This window comes from Ranitomeya imitator, chromosome 4 (assembly GCF_032444005.1).
Source record: "Ranitomeya imitator isolate aRanImi1 chromosome 4, aRanImi1.pri, whole genome shotgun sequence".
NCBI lineage: Eukaryota > Metazoa > Chordata > Amphibia > Anura > Dendrobatidae > Ranitomeya > Ranitomeya imitator.
Window position 1 is genome coordinate 639516444 of NC_091285.1, and position 24073 is coordinate 639540516.

Consider the following 24073-nt stretch of genomic DNA (forward strand, 5'->3'; position numbering starts at 1 on the left):
CTCGCACTTAAAGATTTCAGGCTTACACTTGTGAGCCATCTTGAAATCCCAAGGTATGATTTTCAGTAAAAGGATATCTTCCAACTCCTTATCCCTTACATGTTCTCTTGTACAAACAAACAGCTGGCACTAGTTAAGGCCAATATAGATTTTGGGGCAAGGGCATGTTTCATAGTAAATGACGTACGTAGTGTTCCATGATATGTGACAAGTAGTTTGAAAATCTTTAGTTCCATCCAAAGACAAAAAAAGAGTTGTCATGAATGATGTTGCAAGCCACATAGCCCCTATAAGTGAAACACCCTCTTTTCGGTCCCTGAGTGCCAAAGAGTCTAACTGGTTTGGCCACAGGAACTCTTCACCAAACAGTCTTTTCTATTTTTGACTCTCTTCTTTGTTATTAGTAAGGCTTTGGAGACCTTTTAGATACCCATACGTCATGGTCGGATAGGTGTTACCTACCTTTGACATATGGGTACGTCATGGTGATCTTGCGGAACACAAGAGCTGTGCCTCTGCAATCATCACCAGGAGCTGTCACTGCCAGGAGTTGTGCTCGTTCCGCCCCGGACCATATAATCTCCTAAATGTCACAATCTATATCGCTCGCAGCAACTCAGGCTCAACATGATGACCTCCGAGTCAGCCAGCTACAGCGAGCCTGTTATACCATGCGCAGAGCATGGTCTAAAGAGGCTTCTGTCAGTGCAGCACTGAAAGGTGTCGCTCATTGCATTGCGTTATACCAGCTATCACGTAGTGAAAAGGGACATGGGCACCTACACAATCCCTCAAACTAAGGGCGCACTAGGCTCCCCCTCTCCCCTGTATTACCCTGATGGTGGCGATGCTGGGGTCTTATACCTTGCTATGCTCCTACCTTACCCCTATCTGTTCCCTCCCCCACCCAAGGAGGTGTGAGGCCGAAGTGTATAAGCAAACACTAACCAGACAGACAGGGGTAAACAAACAAGGATAAAAGAAAACTACAAACATACAAATACACTCACAAGACAACAAGTGGGAAATGCGAGGAATATTAAGGAAGAAACCAAGGAGTAAAGGTACCGTTACACTAAACGACTTTCCAACGATCACGACCAGCGATACGACCTGGCCGTGATCGTTGGTAAGTCGTTGTGTGGTTGCTGGGGAGCTGTCACACAGACAGCTCTCTCCAGGGTTACTAAGCGCGGCCCTGCACTTAGTAACCCGATATTTACCCTGGTTACAAGTGAACACATCGCTGGATCGGCGTCACACACGCCGATTCAGCGATGACAGCGGGTGATCAGCGACCAAAAAAAGGTCCTGATCATTCCCAGCGACCAACGATCTCCCAGCAGGGGCCTGATCGTTGGTCGCTGTCACGCATAACAATTTAGTTAACGATATCGTTGCTACGTCACAAAAAGCAACGATATCGTTAACGAAATCGTTATGTGTGAAGGTACCTTAACAAATTCAGAACAGCTGATACCACCCAAGACAGAGAACTCCAGGAATCCAACTAAACAGATTAACCCTTACAGCCAGAGGAAACAAAGCCAGAACTGCTAATAGGACAGTGATGCCGTTCTGACTAACACAGGTGTATGTAGCACCAGACGTTGCCATCGCCTGACCCCACTCTGTTGCGGTATCCCTGTGACAGTACCACCCCTCCTAAGAGGGGAATCCAGACCCTCTATGACGATGAAAGGTGTGAAGGCTGAATCAACCTTGTCACATAAACATCAGACGCTGGTACCCAAAGTTCTTTCTTCTGGACCGTAACCCTTCCAATGCACTAAATATTGAAGAGACTGGTGAACCAAGCAAGCATTAACAATTTTAGCTATCTGGAATTCCAGACTTCCATTAACCATGAAAGGGGAAGGTTGATGTACGGTTCGCACAGAGGGGCCACTTTTTTTTAAAGAAGAAAACGGTGAAACACATTATGGATCTTAAAAGTTGATGGTAGAGCAAGGCGAAATGCCACTGGATTGGCGATGGCAACAATCTTATAGAGGCCGATGAACCTGGGTCCTAGTTTCCAAAAGGGAACCTTTAATTTAATATTCTTCGAGCATAACCACACCAAATCATCCCCACACAGATCCGGACCCAGCAAACATTTCCATTCAGCCATACTTCTGTATCTGGACCCTATTCTCCTGAAAGGGAACCTGTCACCAGGTTTGGCCAATATGAGATGCGGCCGCCACCTTTCAGAGCCGATAAACAACATTCTATAATAATAATCTTTATTTTTTTAATAACTTATTTTTATATAGCGCTAACATATTCCCAGCGCTTTACAGTTTTGCAAACATTATCACTGTCCCCAATGGAGTTCATAATCAGTATGTCTTTGTAATGTGGGAGGAAACCGGAGAACCCGGAGAAAACCCACACAAAAACGGGGAAAACATACAAACTCCTTGCAGATGTTGTCCTTGGTGTGATTTGAACCCAGGACTCCAGCACTGTATATCGGCCATCAACCAGACCTGGAAGAGAAGAAAAATAACTTTTATTATACTCACCTGGGGAAGTGGTTCAGTCCAAGTGGTGTCGCTCTACTTGGTCCAGCACCTCCCATCTTCTTGCAATGCCGTCCTCATTCTTGATTCATGTGGATGACACCTCCATGTGTCATCCACAGTGTCTCCTCGGCATCGTGCTCCTGCGCAGTACTTATCTGCCCTGTTGAGGGCAGAGCAAAGTACTGCAGGCGCTGGGCCTCGCTGACCTTTCCCGTCGCCTGCGCACTACAGTACTTTGCTCTGCCCTCAACAGGGCAGATAAGTACTGCGCAGGAGCACGATGCCGAGCAAACTGTGTGGATGGTGCAGGGAGGCGTCATCCACATGAACAGAGAAGGAGGACTGCATTGCAAGAAGATGGCAGGCGCCGCACCAAGAAGAGCGATACCCCTCGGACCAGACCGCCCCGCAGGTGAGAATAATAAAAGTAATTTTTCTTCTCTTCCAGGTCGGGTTGGGGGCTTATCTACAGCATTATAGAATGCTGCATATAAGTCCTGAAAGGTGGTGGCCGCATCTCATATCGGCCTAACCTGGTGACAGGTTCCCTTTAAGTTATTAAGAACACCTCGGTAATCCAGGTAGCACAATAAAATGAGCCATCTTTCCGAATTCATCCACCACCACCAATATTACTGCCAACATGGGTAGATCAGTGATGAAAATACAGATAAATGAGTCCACGGTCTACAGGGAATCGCCAAAGGTTGAAGAGCCCCGGACGGACAAGCATGTGGGGTCTTACAACGCACACAAGTACTGCAGGCAACAACATAATCCCGAACATCCTGGTGCATCCAAGACCACCAAAAATGACAAGTGAAAAGAACTGTGGTGGCTTTACGACCAGGATGTTCAGCTGACAAGCTTTTTGGAGATGGAAATGTCATTCTCCAGCAGGACTTGGCACCTATCCACACTGCCAAAAGTATTAATACCTGGTTTACAAACAACAGTATCACTGTGCTTGGCAGCAAACTCACCTGACCGTAACCTTCTCTATGGGGTATTGTCAAGAAGAAGATGAGACACCAGACTCAACAATGCAGAGGAGCTGAAGGCTGCTATCACAGCAACCTGGGCTTCTATAACCCCTCAGCAGGGCCACAGGCTGATCGCCTCCATGCCACGCCGCATTGATGCAGTAATTGATCCAAAAGGAGCCCCGACCAAGTATTGAGTGCATTTACTGATCATACATTTCAGTAGGACAACATTACGGATTGTAAAATCATTTTTCAAGCTGGTGTTATAAAGTATTCTAATTTACTGAGATAATGACTTTTGGGTATTCATTGGCTGTAAGCCATAATCAACATTAACAGAAATAAACACGTGAAATAGATCACTCTGTAATGACTCTATAAAATATACGAGTTTCATTTTTTTGTATTGAAGAACTGAAATATAATTAACTTTTTGATGATAATCTAATTTTGTGAGATGCACCCGTACATGTGGGTGTATTTATATTCTTGCTATCTTATTTGCCAAGTTGGTATTCCCCTATGACAATATACAAAAGTCAAATATTAATGAGCAATGATGCAGCTTATCTACTGGCAAGGATATGATCAGAGTACTTAGACAGTATTCCGCTGGGAACTTTCCTGTGACTTCACCGGAATAATTTTAAAGGGATCCTTTTAATTTTATAAATCTTAAAGGGAACCTGTCACCCCGTTTTTTCAGTAGGAGATAAAAATACCGTTAAATAGGGCCTGAGCTGTGCTTTACAATAGGGTATTTTTTGTCCCCTGATTCCCTACCTATGCTGCCGAAATACCTTACAAAAGTGGCCTTTTTCGCCTGTCAATCAGGCTGGTCAGGTCAGATGGGCGTGGTCACAGCGCTGTTTCTCCCCCACATCTTGCTTATGTTCCCGTTGGTGGCGTAGTGCTTCTCGCATGCGCAAGTGCCGAATGCACTGCGCAGCTGTAGAAAAAGAGCGCGCCGCCGCGATGTCCATCTGCGCACGCGCGGCATCCCGCGGCCATTTTCCTGAAGCCCCGGGAAGCAGGAGACTCCATCTGCGCACGCGCGGCCTCAGGAGGATGGCCGCGCCCACCGAGAAACTGCTGAATAGCGGCGAGCGCACTCTTTTTCTACAGCTGCGCAGTGCATTCGGCACTTGCGCATGCGAGAAGCACTACGCCACCAACGGGAACATAAGCAAGATGTGGGGGAGAAACAGTGCTGTGACCACGCCCATCTGACCTGACCAGCCTGATTGACAGGCGAAAAAGGCCACTTTTGTAAGGTATTTCGGCAGCATAGGTAGGGAATCAGGGGACAAAAAATACCCTATTGTAAAGCACAGCTCAGGCCCTATTTAATGGTATTTTTATCTCCTACTGAAAAAACGGGGTGACAGGTTCCCTTTAAAGCATCCAACATACGGCTGAAAGTTGTGAACATTGGCCAACCTCGGTTACAAGTTTTCATCACACATGCATGTACATGTCTGCAAACATTTATGTCTGAGTGCACAGCACAAATCCTCTTTAAGTGAGACCTTTGATATTGATTAGAAGATACAGGGAATGCTGTATTTGAGGTGTAGGTTCCCTCATGTCCAGCAGATGGCAGCATTTTCTTTAGCATAAACCCTGAACTTCTAATAAAGTGACATCAAGGCGGAAACTTCACAAGAGCTGGAGCGAAGGTTTCCCATTATATACCGGTAATCCTGCAAGTATTGCAGTGTACTTTACCAATCAAACATACATGTTCAACACCAATATTCTGACTAAAAAAAAAAAATAAAAAAAGAGTTTTAAAATGTTTTCAAACCTATGGAAAAAACCCTATAAAAGTTCTATTTGTTACATAAAAAAACTAAATAATAATAAAAAAATATAATTGGTTATTTCAGGTTAATAACAATGCAAAAACTAATGAAATACGGTAAATGCAGTATTAAAAACGAAAAATAAAATTACTTTTTTGCCTCGTCTGCCTTCCTAAGTAAAATAGAATAAAAAGGTGACGGTTAAATGTCTTTTATACAGAAAAAAAAAATGGTGGTAATAAAAAAAAAAAATAAAAAAAAAGTATAATTCCCTCTTACCCGCCACCCCTCCGTAAAAAAGCAAGCTGTCAGTCAACTCCGTCGATGCAAAAATAAAAAAATAATTGTTCTTAGAATATGGTTTAGAAATGTATAAGTTTATAAATTAGGTATTTGGATAATCGGACCGACCCGAAAAATCAAGGTAACGTCATTTATACCACACAGAGACTTTTCCAAACCCAAAAATAATGGCAGAATAACAGGGGCTCTTTTGCCTTCCCCCGGGACCACCAGTGATCAATAATACTTTTATTCTCTCCCACCTCATTGTAGATTGTAAGCTCTCACGAGCAGGGTCGTCTTATTTTGCTTTAATTATTGTATTGTTAACGTTGTTACTTATGACTGTTGTGTTTGAAACTGTTAAACTGTAAAGCGCTGCGGAATATGTTGGCGCTATATAAATAAAGATTATTATTATTATTATTATTATTACATGGCTACAGTATGTGACATGGTTTAAGGTGGGAATATCCCTTTAAGACCACTCAGCACGGGGGGGTCTTATGGATGAGTTTTTCCCTAATTCTCAGGCAGAACTACATCTTGGAAGAAGTTTTACAAGTGGAAATATTATGAATAACCTTGGTGCATGTATACGGATGAGACAGTGGAGAAAAATGACTGTGCACCTGAAGGAGGCTCAGTGGGTAAGTGCACCAGGGGTTAAGCTCCCAGGTTAGGGCAGGGAGTGCTGTCATTGGTGGATCACAGTAACTGCCATCAACCGCTGCTCACCCTCCCTGCAATGCAGCGACATCCTCACTGCAGCTCCAAGCTCCCACAGGAGATCTCCAGGGGAATCCAGGCTGGGAAGACCCCTAGACATCACTATGGGGGGAGCACTGTCCCAAAGGAAGAAGGCTCAGCCTGAGATACCCCCGCAGCCCCAGCCCTGGTGAGTAAGAGCCTCTCCGCCATACTTCGCTGTGTAATGCTATATGCAGAGTCATGGACTTCTGGGCAAAAGCAAGCGATGGGAGATGATATTGAGCATCGCTGCGCCATCATACCGTAATATTTACTATTTTTTTCTAAAATATAATAACAGTGTATGTCGGTATTTTTTTTTAGCACTTTATGCGGTTAATAACCCTTTCACCCCTGGTCATTTTGCCTTATTCCTCGCCTTCTTCCCAGAGCCATAATTTTTTTATTTTTCCGTCAATACGGCCATGTGAGGGCTTGTTTTTTGCAGGACGAGTTGTACTTTTGAACGACAGCATTGGTTTTACCATACGGGGAAAAAAAAGATCCAAGTGCAGTGAAATTGCAAAAAAAAAAAGTGCAATGCCATAATTGTTTTTTTTTTTGTTTTGTTTTTTATTTACCTTGTTCACTATATGGTAATACTAACCTGTTAATATAATTCCCCAGGCCAGTACAAGTACGCAGATACCAAACACGTATAGTTTTAAAAAAAATTTAAGTGGCGAATAAAATGTGGAAATTTGCATAAAAACATTTTTTGTACCAGTGTCAGCCGTTGCGTTTTGCATGTTCAGGATCTGGGGCTGGTGTGCGATTATTTTTTGTGCCCCGAGCTGACATTTTTACTGTGAATATTTTGGGGTAAATAAGATGTTTTGATCGCCTCTTACCGCATTTTATTGCAATTTTGCAGCAGCCAAAACCCCTTAATTCTGGACCTTCTAATTTGTTTTTTCGTTGCATCGTTTACCTATCGGATTAATTTATTTTATATTTTGATAGATCGGACACTTCTTCGGATACAAAATGTGTATTTTTTTATGTTTTATTTTCAATGGGGAAAATGTGGGGGTGATTTGAATTTTTGTATTTTTTATATTTTCCAAAACTTTTTTTTTTTTTACTTTATTTAATAGTCCCCTAAGGGGACTTGAAGCTGCGATCGTCTGATCACAGGTGCTATACATAGCAGTGCTTCAGCCATGGGACGGCATTCACAAGAGGATCGTAAATATAGGCGGGGGGGGTCATCATTAGACCCTCGGCTGTTGTGATAACCCATTGGCGCCCCGTGATTACATGACGGGTGCTCATGCACAATGCTCTTCTTGGCAGCACGTGTTAAATCCCACTGTCAGATTTAACTGGTTAAAACAGCAGCGGGGCGAAGTACTGATCCACCCACGGCTGTTAAAGGCACATGATGACTGATTAAATCAACCATCATGTGCGGAGAAATATGCAGGCTCAGCATATGAGCCCGCATCAAAGTCAGGGACACGACATATGACGTAAATATACGTCATATGTTGTGGAGGGGTTAATATTGACAGCTAGAATTACCGGGAAACCAATCAGTCAGATCTTTAATAATGTCATATAGGACTCCTGAATTTTTCTAACCAATTTTCAACCACTGTAGAACACAATAAAAAGTAGTTTAATAAAGCAGCGAAGGATCGGGGGTCTACAGGGTATTAATAATTATTCCTTAAAAAATGCCCTGTATAACAATGGGGCACTCACTTTAATATTATTGTGTTATTCCCATCATTAAAACTTATCCTATCCTCTTTAATAAAAATAGGTAATAAAAGGGGACCAATAGTGGTCTGACTACCTGGACCTCCACCAATCCAGAAAACGGGGCTCTGAAATGCCGTGATCTCCACCTCTCCAATCATTGCCTATAGGACTGCCACAAAAAGGCTGAGCACTGTAGTCGGCAATTTCCAGTAGCCCTACAAAGAATGAATGGAACGGTGGCAAGCATGTAAGGCTGCCAGCCTGTGCCAACAGGGGTACTTCAGTCCCATCGTCAGGTTCATTGCAGAGCCCAGTAGTTGACATTGCACCAGTTGATAAATGTGACCTATCCTTGAGCTTCAAATGATGGCAATAACCTTATACAATGTGTTTTTTACCTTAAAATCTAAACAAGACATGCCAAAGCTTAAAGGGGATTTATAGGCAGATCCAGCATCGGACTGGAGCATCTTGGACCCACCAGAGAAAATCATTCTTGGGGCCCACTATGTAGCTACATAGAAATAAATACAAAACCACTTGTAGTGTGCGGTAAAACACACTAATATTAGGATATAATATAAAGTAGTACATGTCTTAATTATGTAGCAGGGGTTGGAGTAGCCCCCCTCATAGAATATAATGTACCCCCCTCATGGAATAAAATGCAGCCCCCTTCACAAAATATAATGCAGCCCCTCATAGAGTATAATGCAGCACCCTGCAATATAATGCAACCCCCTCATAAGGTATAATGCAACCCCCCATAGAATATAATGTAGCACCCCCATCGGGTATACTGCAGTACCCTCATAAGGTATAATGCAGCACCCCACAAAATATAATGCAACCCCCTCATAAGGTATAATGCAACTCCCAAACAGAATATAATGTAGCCCCCTCATATGGTATAATACAGCCCCTCACAGTATAATGCAGCCCCTCCACACAGAACATAACAGAATGCAACCCCTTCATAAGGTATAATGCAGCCCCCATACAATATATTGTAGCCCCCTCATATAGTATTATGTAGCCCCCCAGAATATAATGTAGCCCCCTGAGAGAATGCAGCCCCCACACAGAATATATTGCAGCCCCCTCCACAGAATATAATGTAGCCCCCTCAAAGTATAGTGCAGATCCCCTCATAGGGTATAATGCATCCCTCCTCCACCTCCATCATTGTCCTCATCACCACCTCCATCATTGCCTTCTCCCCCACCACCCCATCATTGCCCATTCCACCACCTCCATCATTGCCTAATCCCCCACCACCCCATCATCCTTTCCACCACCACCAAAATTGCCTTCTCCCCCTCCATTTCCATCACTGCTCTCTCTATCACCCACGACATTGCCAATCTCCAATACACGCACTACGCACACACAGCACCGCACCACATACACACACACACCACCGCACCACATACACTCACGCAGGCAGCCAAACAGACGCAGCAACATTCACCTCTCCGCACGTTCCCCGCAGCACATCCAGGAAGCAGCATCCTCTCTGAAACAGCCGCGCTGAATGTTGACGTCATCCAGCCGCGCTGTGTCAGACAGGAAGCACTGGGCAGCGGACTGGAAGCACGACGGCATCAGGTTCCTGCAGCAATTCGCTGCCAAGCTGCACGGATTAGCCGCCCTGCAGGGGCCCACCTCCGGGGCCCCAATGCAGCCGCTCTGGATTTATATGTGGGCAGTGTTAGCCTCAGCCTGCGGCTAATGCTGCCCGCTATGTGAAATGAATACTCACTCCTCTCCACGCCCATGGGGGCATGGGGAGGTATGAATATTAATTTCTCTTTAGCAGCGGGGACAGGCTCTTGTCTCCAGCTGCTGCTCAGCTGACACCAGGTGGGCCCCCTGACTCAGGGGCCCCATAGCTGCTCGGAGCGGCGCTAGTAGCGACACCACTGGCTGGGGGCCCGTGGAGCAGTGGGGGCCCTAGGCTGCTGCTGGCCAGTATGCCAGAAGGTGTCAGTGCCTGGGCACCGCGGAGAATCCTCCGGTTCTCCGGTGGGCCAGTCTGACCCTGGGCAGATCACCTATCCTTAGGGCTCATGCACATGGCTATATGTTCGGTCTAAGTGCAAAACAATAAAACATTAGATCGCACTCGGACCAGTTTTATTCTATGGGGCTAAGCACAGGTCCATGTCACTGCATGCATGATTTGCACCTTACATTCGGATCGGACTCGGCCATGCAAGTCCATGGAAAACATCGGACTGCACTCGGATGACATGTGAGTGCAAAACTATTTCCACGCAGTATGAAGAGATTGGAGACATTTTTTTTTCTATCTTCTCTTCCGAGAAAATTGGATCACACTATGATCACCCTCTGTCCAGTCATAAAATCTGTATAAGAAGTATGGCGAGAATGTGGCACAATCGGCTGAAGTGGCTACTTTCTGTCATAAGTTATACATAAGGGTTGTTCTGGGAGCTTTGCAACTTCAGCTGTCCTTGATGTCGGACAATGCGGCATTATAATCTGCAGTGTGACTTTACCATAGTAATCTAATATAATCTACAATATCACCTCTGATGATTGGCCTCTGGCGGATGACGTGAGAACTCAGCTGAAGGGTGGGAAAGTCTGGTTCAGAAAGTGACAGATGAAAATGTACTCAGGCACAATACACTAAAAGATAACCGAGCTATAAAAGTATTAGTGCCATAAAGTGCACTGATAATAACCGCCATACAATGACAAAATCACATCTAGAGTGGAGTAAAGCCCCCCATACACATTAGAGTAGCATCAGAGGAACCCACCGATACGTGTTCTGACAACAGTCTAATGTGTATTGGTGCCCCTAACAGACAATTGTTGGGGGGCAGGTAAGGATCCGGCATGTCTGATATCATCCCTGAGATAAGCCACTGCCAGAGATGTCTGACAGCGGCTTTCTCATGGAGAATAGTGACGAGCGAACGTGCTGGGATAAGGTGTTATCTGAGCATGCTCGGGTGCTAACCGAGGGTCTTCAGTGTGCTCAAATAATATGTTCAAGTCCCCGCGGCTATGCTATGTGTGAATACAGCCTAAAGGGTTTCCCAATTAGGGCATTTGGATTTCATACAGAGGAGACCCCGGAACTCCCTCCGGGCAGTGACCGGACCGCAGGAATAAACAGGGTCAGGGGCTTAGCTTGGACACAGTGCCGTGGAGTTTGCCTTCTTTTCCCGGAGGTTTCCCCTTTTTTTCGGGAAGTTTCCTAAACCTTCTGGCAGTGTAGGCAAATCTGCTCCCCGGCCCAATACCCAGCTATTATTTCTTGGACAATAAAGGGTTACAATACGCTTCGGACTGATGGTGTTTGCATATGTCACCACACCCTGAGCAGGATGTGCACCTGTCCCTGCACTTGTGTGTTTTCCAGCTGCTGACAGTCCTAGTCCGCTGGGTGCGGTCCTTGCCCTGATGATTTGTTCCCACACTTATTACAGGACATATTTATACATAATATGCGCGGACTATCAGATAATCCAGAAACACGTCCGGCCAGTCCTGCAGCGCCCGCTCACACGGATCTGGGGGCGGGAATGAGCCGATGGCAAATATCCAGGCTGCTCCTGTGTGAATGATGGGGATTAGTTTACTGTGCACCTGTGTAGGAGAAAAAAAAAACGTACAAAGCTTCTCCTACCCACTATGAGTATTGGCCGAATTTCACCATTTCTGCACCTATTAGCTGCATTTTTTCGTACATTTCTTTTGTGTGCGTTTTTATAGATTTTTTTTTGTTGTTGCAGTCTTTGTCTCTTTTTGATATGTCATGTTTTAAATTAAACTGCTTTGTTTTGGAAACCTCCAGTTAATATAGAAAAAAGTAAAATAAAATGTTAAAATGCGCACTAAATTTTTAGTGCGCATTGAATTCCCTAAAAACTAAAATAATTTTTTAAAAATTGAGCTTTCGCCGTGTTTTCACTACTTTACCAAACTTGGATTTTTTTCCTTCTTTTTTTCTGTGCAATAAATAGAAAGGGAAATGTTAACATATTTCCAAACTACACCGTGACCCATAAAAAACAACAACCCTCATACAGCTACATTGATGCAGAAATACAAAAAATGTGCTAGCTCTTGGAAGAAGAGGAGGAAAAAATAGTATTTGTGAGCCGTCTTCCCCAGCAACAGATTTTCACACGTCCATGATACTCCAAGCACCGAACAATAGGATGGATTGTGGCCTCTGTGAATGTCTCACAAGAGAAGAACATTTTCTGAAAGATCTCATATTTCCAGCGTGTAACATGTAGCACGGGATTTCTACATTCCCTCCAGACCTTTGCTCTTTTGCAGTACTAACCAAATAAGGCCACGTTCACACACTCAGTATTTTACCTCAGTATTTTACCTCGGAATTTTACCTCGGTATTTTACCTCAGTATTTTACCTCAGTATTTTACCTCAGTATTTGTAAGCCAAATCCAGGAGTGGGTGATAAATACAAGTGGTGACGCGTTTCTATTATACTTTCCCTGTGATTGTTCCTTTCCTGGTTTTGGCTTACAAATACTGAGGTAAAATACTGACCAAATACTGAGGTAAAATACTGACCGTGTGAATGTGCCCTCTGCAACACAGCCTGACATGCTGCACCCAGGGTCACCTTCAGGGGTCATCCCTCACTACAAATGGTCTGCGACCACCAAAAACCTTATTACTGGTATAGCGGTATTTTTTATAAATTGTATTGCGCTCATATCAGATGATTTTATATGCGGACTTCTTGGTTCTGTGGTGCGTTGGTGTTATTTCATCGTTTTGTGATAGGGCACAGTATAAAAAAATTGTTCAGAATTTCATGTAGAAAAGTGGGACGATTTTTTTTTCTGCCTTGTCATCGGTGTACAGTCGGGTTTTTTTTTTTACAGCGGCGGCTATTAAAGGGGTCGTCCACTATTAAGACCACCCCCTTCTCGATCTGAATAAGAACACCTATACGTACCTCCCGTGCCAGCGCCTTTCGTCACTCGCGTAACCGGGATCGGCGCAAAACCTTCAGATCAAAAAACACGACATATAGGAAAGCTGCTTCTCTATTGGAGGAGGCTGATGGATAGGTCTGGTCACATGTGAACAACACTCTTAACATAGAAAACGCTGTAATCATTCGATGACAGCGGCTTCATTTTACTATCTATTTTTTCCAGTCGGATGAGGCATTACCCAACATTGCCCGGCCACCGACATCATCCAGTGCTAGCTGTATAGCGATTTGTCACTGATTGGCCTGCAGCTTTAAGAAAGTAAAAAATGGCAAAAATGATGCATACAATGCCCGATACTGGGAAATGGGACTAACGAGATAGAAATAGATGGTCCTTTATGGTGCGCTGGCTGCGGGCCATTTACTTGTCCACGGGATAAAAAAACGGATCACTTGGGGTCAATTGTAGTACCACGTCTGACCACTAGATGGTGCATCAGACATTGTGATTTCTATTCATTTGGCTCCTATAACTTTTCATTCTCTGGTTTCATGTTAGAATTGTTGTGTGATTATAGTGTAAAAAAAAAGTCTACATACCCTTGTTAAAATGCCAGGTTTATCTCCTCTAAACTAAATCATACCAAAAAAAAGAAATATTTCTGAATGCCTCCCATAATCTGTACAAATCCATTGAAAAATAAAGCGAAATAACTAAAATAATGTGGTTAAACTTTGTTCATGTACCCTTTAAATTTATGACAGCTCTCAATCTTTTTTGGGTAGGAGTCTATCAGCATGGCACATCTAGGATTGGCAATGTTTGCCCACTCTTCCTTGCAGCACCTGTCAGATTGTGAGGCATCGTCTGTGTACAGCGCCCTCTTCAGGTCACAAAGAGATTTTTAATTGGGTTCTGGCTGGGCCATTGCAAAACTATTATCTTTTTCTATGCAAATTGCCTCTTCTGAGAAAAAGAGGACTTAAACTCTATAACGCCACCTGTTGGAAGTAGCGACCCTACAAGTCACAATCAACCCTTTAACGAGTCGTGCAATATGACTTAGGATAAAAGCCAAATCAGTATCGCAATTCGCAGACACGGTGTTTCGGGCTGTTGGCCCTCGTCAGTGCGAATCATGAGAACTGATTTGGCTAGGTGAGAGGCTCTGGACTGGGGTGGGTCTAAGGGGTAACGTTTCTCCTTATGGAGAGTGACATACCATCTCTGGCTTGTCAAGGTAAGGAGGCTTATTCGCCATGCAATGCTCCTCTGGGAAATTAAGTATGCAAATTGCCTCTTTCCCAGAGGAGCATTGCATGGCGAATAAGCCTCCTTACCTTGACAAGCCAGCTGGTATGTCACTCTCCATGAGGAGAAACGTTATCTTTTTCTAGTGAAGCCATTCTTCCATTGATTTTGAGGTCACTTTGGTTCATTGTTATGCTGAAAGGTGAAATTCGTCTTTATTTTCAGCTTTTTAGCAGAAAGTTTAGTTGTAATATTTACTGATGTCTGGAACTGTTCATAATTTCCCTCACCATAATTAAGCCCCAGTTCCAGCTGCCACAAAACAGAACTAAAAACATAATGCTGCCTCCACCATGCCTCACTGTGGGTATGGTGTTCATTTGGTGATGCAGTGTTGACTTTACACCAAACATAACTTTTGGAATTATGGCCAAAAAGTTTAACCTTGGTCTCATCAGACATAACAGGTTTTCCCACATGCTTTTGACAGACGATGTAAGTTTTGACAAGATAAGCCGGGCAGGGATGTTTTTCCTTGTAAGACAAGGCTTCTGAAGAATTTGGGAGATTGTTGTCTGTGGGTCACCTGAATGTGACAGCCTTATAGGCATTTATGAGGCTGTTGAGTTTGGCAAAAGAGAGCATTGCAGTGTGTGCTGAGACCAAGTTTTACAGGAGCGCTGAGGGTTTAAAAACATATTTATTGTCCCTGCTCTCTCTGTCTGGGGTCGCCAGTGGCCATCCTTTTCCTCCTCTTCCCTGCTCGTGATGGACATGCTTCTCCCTGTGCAGTGGCATTGATTTACAGAGGTCCCGAACTAGTGTGGTGGTTGCAGGGCAGGGAGAGCAGGGACCATTAAGCTTAGCTTTTATACACTGACATTAAGCGTTAGGGATAACACAGGCATCATTATAAAGGGTATTACGAGGTGATTAACCGCTACTAGTAACCTCTAGGGGTAAATCTTGATGACTTGTCCCCCTTTGCAATACCCTTTATAACCACAGTGTGGCAACATAATCTCAGTTTCCAATGATGCCACTTCCTATTATATATTGATAAATCATCCTCCCCGACCACCACTTACTCATTATGGGGCTTACAGATGGGGAGGCAGCAGTCTTATGTGATATCTATGCTCGATCCTAAAGCCCAACTGTCAGTATTAAAAGATAAAGTCACGATGGGTGGCATCACATGTTAGAAACGCACCCTAATTGCCGCCTTTTTGGAAGCTTTCATTATATTGTCATAGAGGCATGTTGGAAGAAAACATTGGGGGAGTTAATTCGTAGAAGAAAACGACGAGCAGACATCATGCACATTGCAATCTGTTATATGGGCTCTGTTACATCTTTTATTTTCAGATTTACTGGAAGTTACAGTTCAGTGACTCACAGCACTGCAACTGTTCTGTGGATAATAATGTTGCAGAGTTTAGCTTTCTGCAGATTCATCAGCACTTAGACATTTTGGGAGAATGTACTTCCAAGGACATAAAGCAACTGTTTCCTTCATCATCACAACATGGAGGATCACAGGAAGGGAAGCTGCCACAAACCAAACAGGGTCATACAAAACAATCTGACAAACTATATCAACACAGCGCCATCTGCTGTCCACTCAGCACAGTTCCTTCAACATAAGCCTGCAGCTGTTGCCTACACTGACAAGTCAGAAAATGGTCGCTTTAAATGTGAAAATCAATCTAAAAGTTAAAAAAAAAAAAAAAAACAGTGGTGACACTTCTTGTCCACCCAGACAACCCATATTACTAAGCCATGGGGTATTCTGTCAGCCCAGCATCCCATTGCTCATTAAATTAATGAAAAAACAGCCTCTCACCCATCAGTACATACAACATCATGAGCCTCCGCCATAGGCTATAGCCAGTTATTACCAGGGTCATACATAGAAATCATAACGGAAGTCCTAATTGTCCCTTACCCCAAAAAATAAATGAATAAAATATTTGGCTGGGTCACACAGATCATATTTCACAACTTTGCAGCTCTTAAAAAACTCATTTTGTTCCTACTGAAGCCCCTTAATGTTCCAGTGTAAGAAAAGGCATCGGACCGGGGGTACCTTTCTTGCGCCGTGTCCGGAACTGTCGGTCTGTCACTTTTGTTGTCTGGGGGAAAGCTTAGAGACCCGGACGGACCGTTCCACTGGACAGCAGGGGGCGCAGCTAGGATAAAAAGGAGAGAGCGCGCAAAAAGGAGCAGAGACTTGGTGGAAACACGCAGTGCGCAGCAGGGGAAGTATAGTGCTCCGTCCTCTGAGCACCGTGACAGCGCAGGCCTGCGCTATAGTATCTCTTCTGCCACTTACAGATACTGTGACCGTAGAACTGTATTTTGCCCGTCGGCTCCCACTACTCCAGGTACCTGACACTACGGGCCCGTAAAGAACACGCGCATGCCGCCTAAGAAACCCCGGGTGACTTACCTAGAACTCTACCCTTTCTCACCCGCCTATTTCTGCTGAGCTGCGTTAAGCCCCGGCAGTGTTAGAGACCGCTCTTCACCCTCAACCGGGACCTAGGACCCCGTGCAAGATGTCAAGGACCCATCGCCAGGAACCAGAACATTAACGCCTGCAGGACGACACCGGATTCATCACGTGCTGATCGCATTGGCACCACCGTTAGAACTTAAGACTGCAGTCAGGAAGCCATCAGACTGATAAGTTTACCCTTAATGAACAGTTGTTATATTTTTGCCCTCATTACCTTCCTCAGCACACCTATTGTGCTCCTATCACCTGCTATGCCCCTGCCTCTATTTTCCACTCCCTGCATGGAGTATACTCCTGTATCAGTAAAGTTAAACTGTAACCCTTGCTCTGCCTCCTGTCCATTACTACATCCCGCAACCTGCTCCCACCAACACACTAAGATACCCATTCCATGGGCCCCAGAAAGTATGATTACAGTAAAACATAGTATGACACGCCCATGGTAAATTCCTCCACACGCACAGTTTGATGCTCCCACAGTGACCTCAACACAGTATGGTGGCCCCCACAGTCCCCTACACACAGTATGATGGTCCTGACACAGTCTTCCCACACAGTACAATGGCCCTCACACAGCAAAATGGCCCCCCATGTATTATAATGCACCCTAGACAGCCCTCTAAGCAGTATGATTGCCCCAACAACCCTCCACACATTATGATGGCCCTCAGACAGCACAATGGCCCCCACTAGACCTTCAAACATTACAATGGCCCGCACACAGTATAATGGACCCATTTTACAGTAAAATGGCCCGCACACAGCCCTCCACAGAGTATAACGGACCCCTTACACAGGATAATGGCCCACACACAGCCCTCCACAGAGTATAAAGGACCCCATATACAGTATAATGGCCCACACACAGCTCTCCACAGAGTATAATGGACCCCTTACACAGGATAATGTCCCACACACAGCCCTCCACAGAGTATAATGGACGCCTTACACAGGATAATGGCCCTCACACAGCCCTCTACACAGTAAAATGGCCCCCACATATTATAATGCACCCTAGACAGCCCTCTAAGCAGTATGATCGCCCCAACAACCCTCCACACATTATGATGGCCCTCAGACAGCATAATGCCCCCCACTAGACCTTCAAACATTACAATGGCCCGCACACAGTATAATGGACCCATTTTACAGTAGAATGGCCTGCACACAGCTCTCCACAGAGTATAATGGACCCCTTATACACTATAATGGCCCACACACAGCCCTCCACAGAGTATAACGGACCCCTTACACAGGATAATGGCCCGCACACAGCCCTCCACAGAGTATAATGGACCCCTTAAACAGTATAAATGTCCCACACACAGCCCTCCACAGAGTATAAAGGACCCCATATACAGTATAATGGCCCACACACAGCCCTCCACAGAGTATAATGGACCCCTTACACAGGATAATGGCCCGCACACAGCCCTCCACAGAGTATAATGGACCCCTTACACAGGATAATGGCCCGCACACAGCCCTCCACAGAGTATAATGGACCCCTTACACAGGATAATGGCCCGCACACAGCCCTCCACAGAGTATAATGGACCCCTTATACAGTATAATGGCCCACACACAGCCCTCCACAGAGTATAATAGACCCCTTATACAGTATATTGTCCCAAACACAGCCCTCCACAGAGTATAATGGACCCCTTACACAGTATAATGTCCCACACACAGCCCTCCACAGAGTATAATGGACCCCTTACACAGTATAATGTCCCACACACAGCCCTCCACAGAGTATAATGGACCCCTTACACAGGATAATGGCCCGCACACAGCCCTCCACACAGTATGATCACCCCATTGAGTACTATGTACTTATTGATTTAAAAAAAATGTCTGCAGCTTGTATTCTGAAGTTTCGTACAGTGGGTGTGATGTAGTGACATCATCGTACCCTTTGTGCCGAGATGTCAGAGCTCACACACACAAGGATAATGATGGAGGAGGTCACTGACGGCACCCTTTTCCATCATTGCTTTCAAGGCTATCTGCATCTAGGTTATCTGCAGACACAGTTGAAATTGTGATGTCGGGCGAGGGGGTGGGCGCGATGCTAGTGGAGCGCCCCCAGACACAGGGCCACAGGTTACTCGGTACCGGTCCTCTCTGTCTCAATTCTGGAGTTGTCACGGTGGCTGGACCCGGTCCGTGACCCTGCTAAGGGGCGTCCAATAAAAGGGGTGATGGTATTTTGTCAAGGGTTCGTGACGCCACCTGTGGTACTCGGTCAGGGTGACCGACGCTGCTTAGGGGTCCGCTGGGGTGATGGAATGGCAGCTAGATGGTATACCTTCCCACAGGCGAAGTGTGTCCCCAGGGCTTCCCAGTAGTGTAGGTGGCGATGGTGTGAGGCGGAGTTAATATCGAGGACACAGGGTTGCAGTCTCTTTACCTTTTACTGAAGACTTCAGGATCCTCAATCCGGAGCACTGTTAACAAGGCTGTCTGAGACCGGCCGGTCCGAAGGCACATCCAGAGTTCCCTTTGCAGGTGGAAATCAGTGCCTACCACTAGCACCTGTGTGTTGTAGTTCTTCCCTGCTGAGCATTCGGGATAGTCCTCACAACTTCTGTTCTCGTTCTTTCTCTTGCTCTCTCTTCGTCCCCCAAGTTATCTGGATAGGACGCACCCGTTTGACGGGAAGGCTCGGAGCTATTCTGGGACCCTAGAGACGCCCCTCTCCACGCTTGCCCCCTATGTCTGCGGATCGCCCCCAGACACAGGGCCACAGGTTACTTGGTACCGGTCCTTTCTGTCTCAGTTCTGGGGTTGTCACAGTGGCTGGACCCGGCCCGTGACCCTGCTAAGGGGCGTCCAATAAAGGGTGATGGTGCGTAGTGCGAGGAATAACGAGGACACAGGGTTCAGTTTCTTTACCTTTTACTGAAGGTTTCAGGATCCTCAATCCAGGGCACTTTCAACAGGGCTGTCTGAGACCAGCCGGTCCGAAGGCACATCCAGAGTTCCCTTTGCAGGTGGAAATCAGTGTCTACCCACTAGCGCCTGTGTGTTGTAGTGCTTCCCTGCTGAGCATTCAGGATAGTCCTCACAACTTCTGTTCTCGTTCGTTCTAGATCTTTCTCTTCTCCATCCCCCAGGTATGTTATGGCTAGGACGCACCTTTATGACAGGTAGGCCTGGAGTTATTCTGGAACCCTAGTGTCGCCCCTCTCCCACGATTGCCTCCTATGTCCTTCTTAGGTGTTGTATGGTAGACAGCCAACCTGTAATTAACTGTCCTGCCGCTGTTTCAAGTAATGTGTGGAGACTGTTACTTCTTCGATGCTCCGGCCACCAGCTATGCGCCTCAGTAAGATGTTGCCGTTCTCGGGGCACGACTCCTACTGGATCTCCTTTGTGCTGATCTCGTTTCTCACTGTTCCACAATATCCTTCCTTTCTTGTCTCTTTCTTAGGATACCGCCGCAAGGTAGGGCAGGCGCGGTTCCGTAACAATCTGTCCTTTCGCTAAGTACCTGCCAGATTTCCCAGTTCTGACAGGTCCTCCCTGGAGCTCTCCCAGGCTTCGTTCTGCCTAACTTCCTGTCCGACCCCTAGTTTTACCAATGTGAGAAGTGGCCCAATAAATAAGCCTTTTGCTCCCCCTAGTGGCCGGAGTGTGAAGTGTAGTGTGTGCTTGGTGATACCTGGTCAGTAGAACTCCTTTAGTGCCATCAGACGTACCATCACTCCCCTTAGTGGCAGAGCGACGTTACTGCAACGACCAGATCTCTGGGGCGCTGCATCTGCTTAGGTGATGTATGGTAGACAGCCAACCTATAATTAACTGTCCTGCGGTATTTGAAGTAAGGCATAAAGTCAGTTACTTCCTCGGTGTTCCGGTCACCGGCTACGCACCTCAGTAGGAAGTTGCCATTCTCGAGGCACGACTCCTACTGGCTCTCCTTTTGTGCTTGATCTCGTTTGTCACTTTCCACAATATCCTTCTCTTCGTGTCCTTTCTTAGGATACCGCCGCAAGGTAGTGCAGGCGCGGTTCCGTTGCTTTCTATTTATTGTGCTAGGCCCCTGTCAGGAACCCACCCCTGACAGGTCCTCCCTGGAACTCTCCCAGGCTGCGTTCTGAACTAACTTCCTATCCGACCCCCAGTTTTACCAGTGTGAGGAGTGGCCTAATACATAGTGCCTTTTGCTCCCCCTAGTGGCCGGAGTGTGAAGTGTAATGTGTGCTGTGATACCTGGTCAGATGAACTCCTTTAGTGCAATCAGACATAACATCACTCCCCTTAGCGGCAGAGCGACATTACTGCAACGACCAGGACTCTGGGGCGCTGCACTAGTACTGACCCCAGACCTCCCCAACTCATGGGTTCTATAATGGCCTCGCCTGCTAGTATTAGAGGTAAGTCACTGGCTACTACACAATATACATAAAGTTGAATTTAGGTTTCTTTGCGTCAGTCATTATTTTGTGCTTACAGCCATCATTACCTCTGTCTGCACCCCTTTGCCCTACCTGTCAGAAGCTCCATCTGCTTCAGCAAGTCTTGAGAAGGTTTAACCCCGTTAAATATTTCATCATATGAGAATGCTGATGAATAACCAGGAGACAGCTGGAGGGGCAGTGAAAGAAGTTGGAAAGACCTCCGCCCGGGATGACACGGTCGGCAGCTGTTGTTCATTCCTCAACTGGAATCTTTCACCTATTTACCATTCTGGCTTGAATTACCTTCATTTCTAAGTCAGGTCGCTACACCTAGAGACACTGACCCAATTATTATAAAAAAAAAAAATATATATGATGACATCATCAGTGGAGTGAATGAGATTTCTGGGAAGGTTTCCAAGCAAATAAAGGTTTCCACCAAAGGACACCCAACAAACGTATATTGGGGAATTAACCTTTTATAGCAATGCACATATCCAAAACGGAGACTACTTTTGGCACTGGTTCATGAAACTACACCATTCTTGGACAGTGTTGCTCAGTACATTCTTGAAACTTTATCCTGTAGGGGCTGTAGATTTACCTTCTCATGAAAAATGGGTAAGGTTACTTTAAGTAAGGTTCCCATAGTCCAAAAAAACAAACGGCATCTACATGATCCACCTCTATGGCAGCTATATGTTTGCTTGCTATTGGTTATGGATGTGGTGATTTTGGAGTGATGACACCAGTATGTTAATGGGGTATAGCAGCTCAGTTCACTTCCAGATCGGCAGGTGAGTGGAGCCATGTCTACTGGTACCTGTCAACAGCGCACGTATGCCAGCAGGTATCACTAGATGTTATGTTACCCATGGACTGGCTCATTCCTGATACAGCGGGGTCAATGGAGCTGGAATACCGCTTTTAAACTTCATCATTCAGACATCCATTTTTTTTCTTGAACAGTATATAATTTAATGTTTTGCATCAGATTCTATCAGTGATTGCTCAGTATTCATATTTTATCATCAGTGATGTTATTGTATCCGAAATTTGCCTGAAAAAGCTCGTAAAAAGAATGAACATATCTACTGCAATGTCAAAACGACATGGTGTGTATAGTGGGGAAAGAAAATATTTAGTCAGCCACCAATTATGTTCTCCCACTTAAAAAGATGAGAGGCCTGTAATTGACATCATAGGTAGACCACAACTATGAGAGTCAAAATGAGAACAAATCCAGAAAATCACCTTGTCTGATTTGGCAAGATTTATTTTGCAAATTATGGTGGAAAATAAGTATTTGGTCATTAACAAAACTTGCACAATTGGGGGCTGACTAAATACTTTTTTTCCCCACTGTATAGGATCAGTCTTTTTGAGCTTCTTTTTCAGTCACGTCTTTCAAAGCACAAAAAAATTACCCCAAAAGAAAAATGCCAGGGAAAAAGATGTTGTAAAAACAACCCCCCCAAAAAAATATGCCTGTGGCAAAGACACCATAAAAACAGCGCCCCAAAAAAGATGCCAGGGACAAAGATAAAAATGACCGAAAAGATGAGAAAGAAGAAGCTTCATGAAAACACTTGACATTTTCCTGAAGCGTTTTCTACTTCAAAAACTCATCAGGTACACCGACATCTTGAAGACACTGCATAGATGTACACTGAGAGGGCTAAAAGAAATACCTCCACCCTCCTAGAAAAGAAGTTAAAACATTACATGGACTTCCCGTCATACTGACCAATATTCAAAAGTCGAAACATTGGGACATTTCTATCCTCAACCCAAGATTGTCCCTAAAATGGGCCATAGTTTTTCTGTACTGAGCTTTTTTTTGCAGTCCTGACTTTCCTACTGTTGTAGGAAAGTCAGGACTACCAGCAGGTATACACTGGTATGTCCGGGACTGCCATACCCCTGCTCTGAATTACCGTTGACCATTTTGGGATGCAGTGGCATAAACCTTTTTATTCATTTTTTCATGTGGGTCAAAGAGAACTTTTGGGACCCCCTATTGGCGATTGCAACCCCTGCACCTATTATAATTACATTGCTGTTGAGATGAAAATGTAACGTATCGCAGTAGTCGTTCTTGGGGTACTAGTCTCTTACGTGTCGGCATATTACATGACAGTGGGAGTCCTGCCTAGGTGTGTGGACTTGTGCTGTGAGGGTGCTACATCAGTGCAGGTCACATATAACCGATGTTCCTGAATGAAACAAAACACCTAACTATATATCCTAATGGAGACCACAAGCAATATATAAACACCTATAAAAGAAAGGCTCCACACCAAATCAAATCCAATTAAAATATATTATTTATTTATTGTTTAACAAATCACAAAGAACTATTAAAAAATCCAGTATAATCCAAGGGTGAGGACCACATGTCCAGGAAAGAAAAAGTGGACACACCTGGAGGTAATACGTATGTATGCAGTCATAAGTAAAAATATATATATATATATGAGGTAATGAGTTGTTGAATATCACATAATACATGTCAAACAAAAGTCCTGTTTTATACAGACAACACACCCCTATAGAGACTAGGCCAATGTTTATATAGACATTGTTTAACCATACTGGAGAGGGTACTCACAACAAGATTAAGTGAAGGGAGTTTGGTATAGTCAAATTAATCCTATTAACATGTATGCAACAAATTAACATATATATAAAAGCGTAGTCATTACCAAAGGTGACAGAGTCCAGGCGTCCACCACACCCGACGCGCGTTTCGCAATGAAATGCTTCGTCCAGGGAACTTGGGAAGGATTATACCGTATATACTCGAGTATAAGCCGACCCGAGTATAAGCCGACCCCCCTAATTTTGCCACAAAAAACTGGGAAAACTTATTGACTCGA

The 24073-nt window shown here is 44.9% G+C and overlaps 1 protein-coding gene across 2 annotated transcripts in view; it reads left to right on the forward strand.

Moving 5' to 3' along the window:
• The first annotated feature begins 6353 nt into the window (after positions 1–6353).
• The window catches only part of TACC1 (transforming acidic coiled-coil containing protein 1), a 102660-nt gene continuing 84940 nt past the window's right edge, over positions 6354–24073 (forward strand). The window contains exon 1 of one of the 2 annotated variants that reach the window (XM_069766861.1): positions 6354–6502. In XM_069766861.1, the coding sequence (XP_069622962.1) occupies positions 6438–6502 (65 nt within the window). In that variant the 5' untranslated portion in view covers positions 6354–6437. The remainder of the gene's footprint in view (positions 6503–24073) is intronic. The other variant, XM_069766864.1, reaches the window with a different exon arrangement.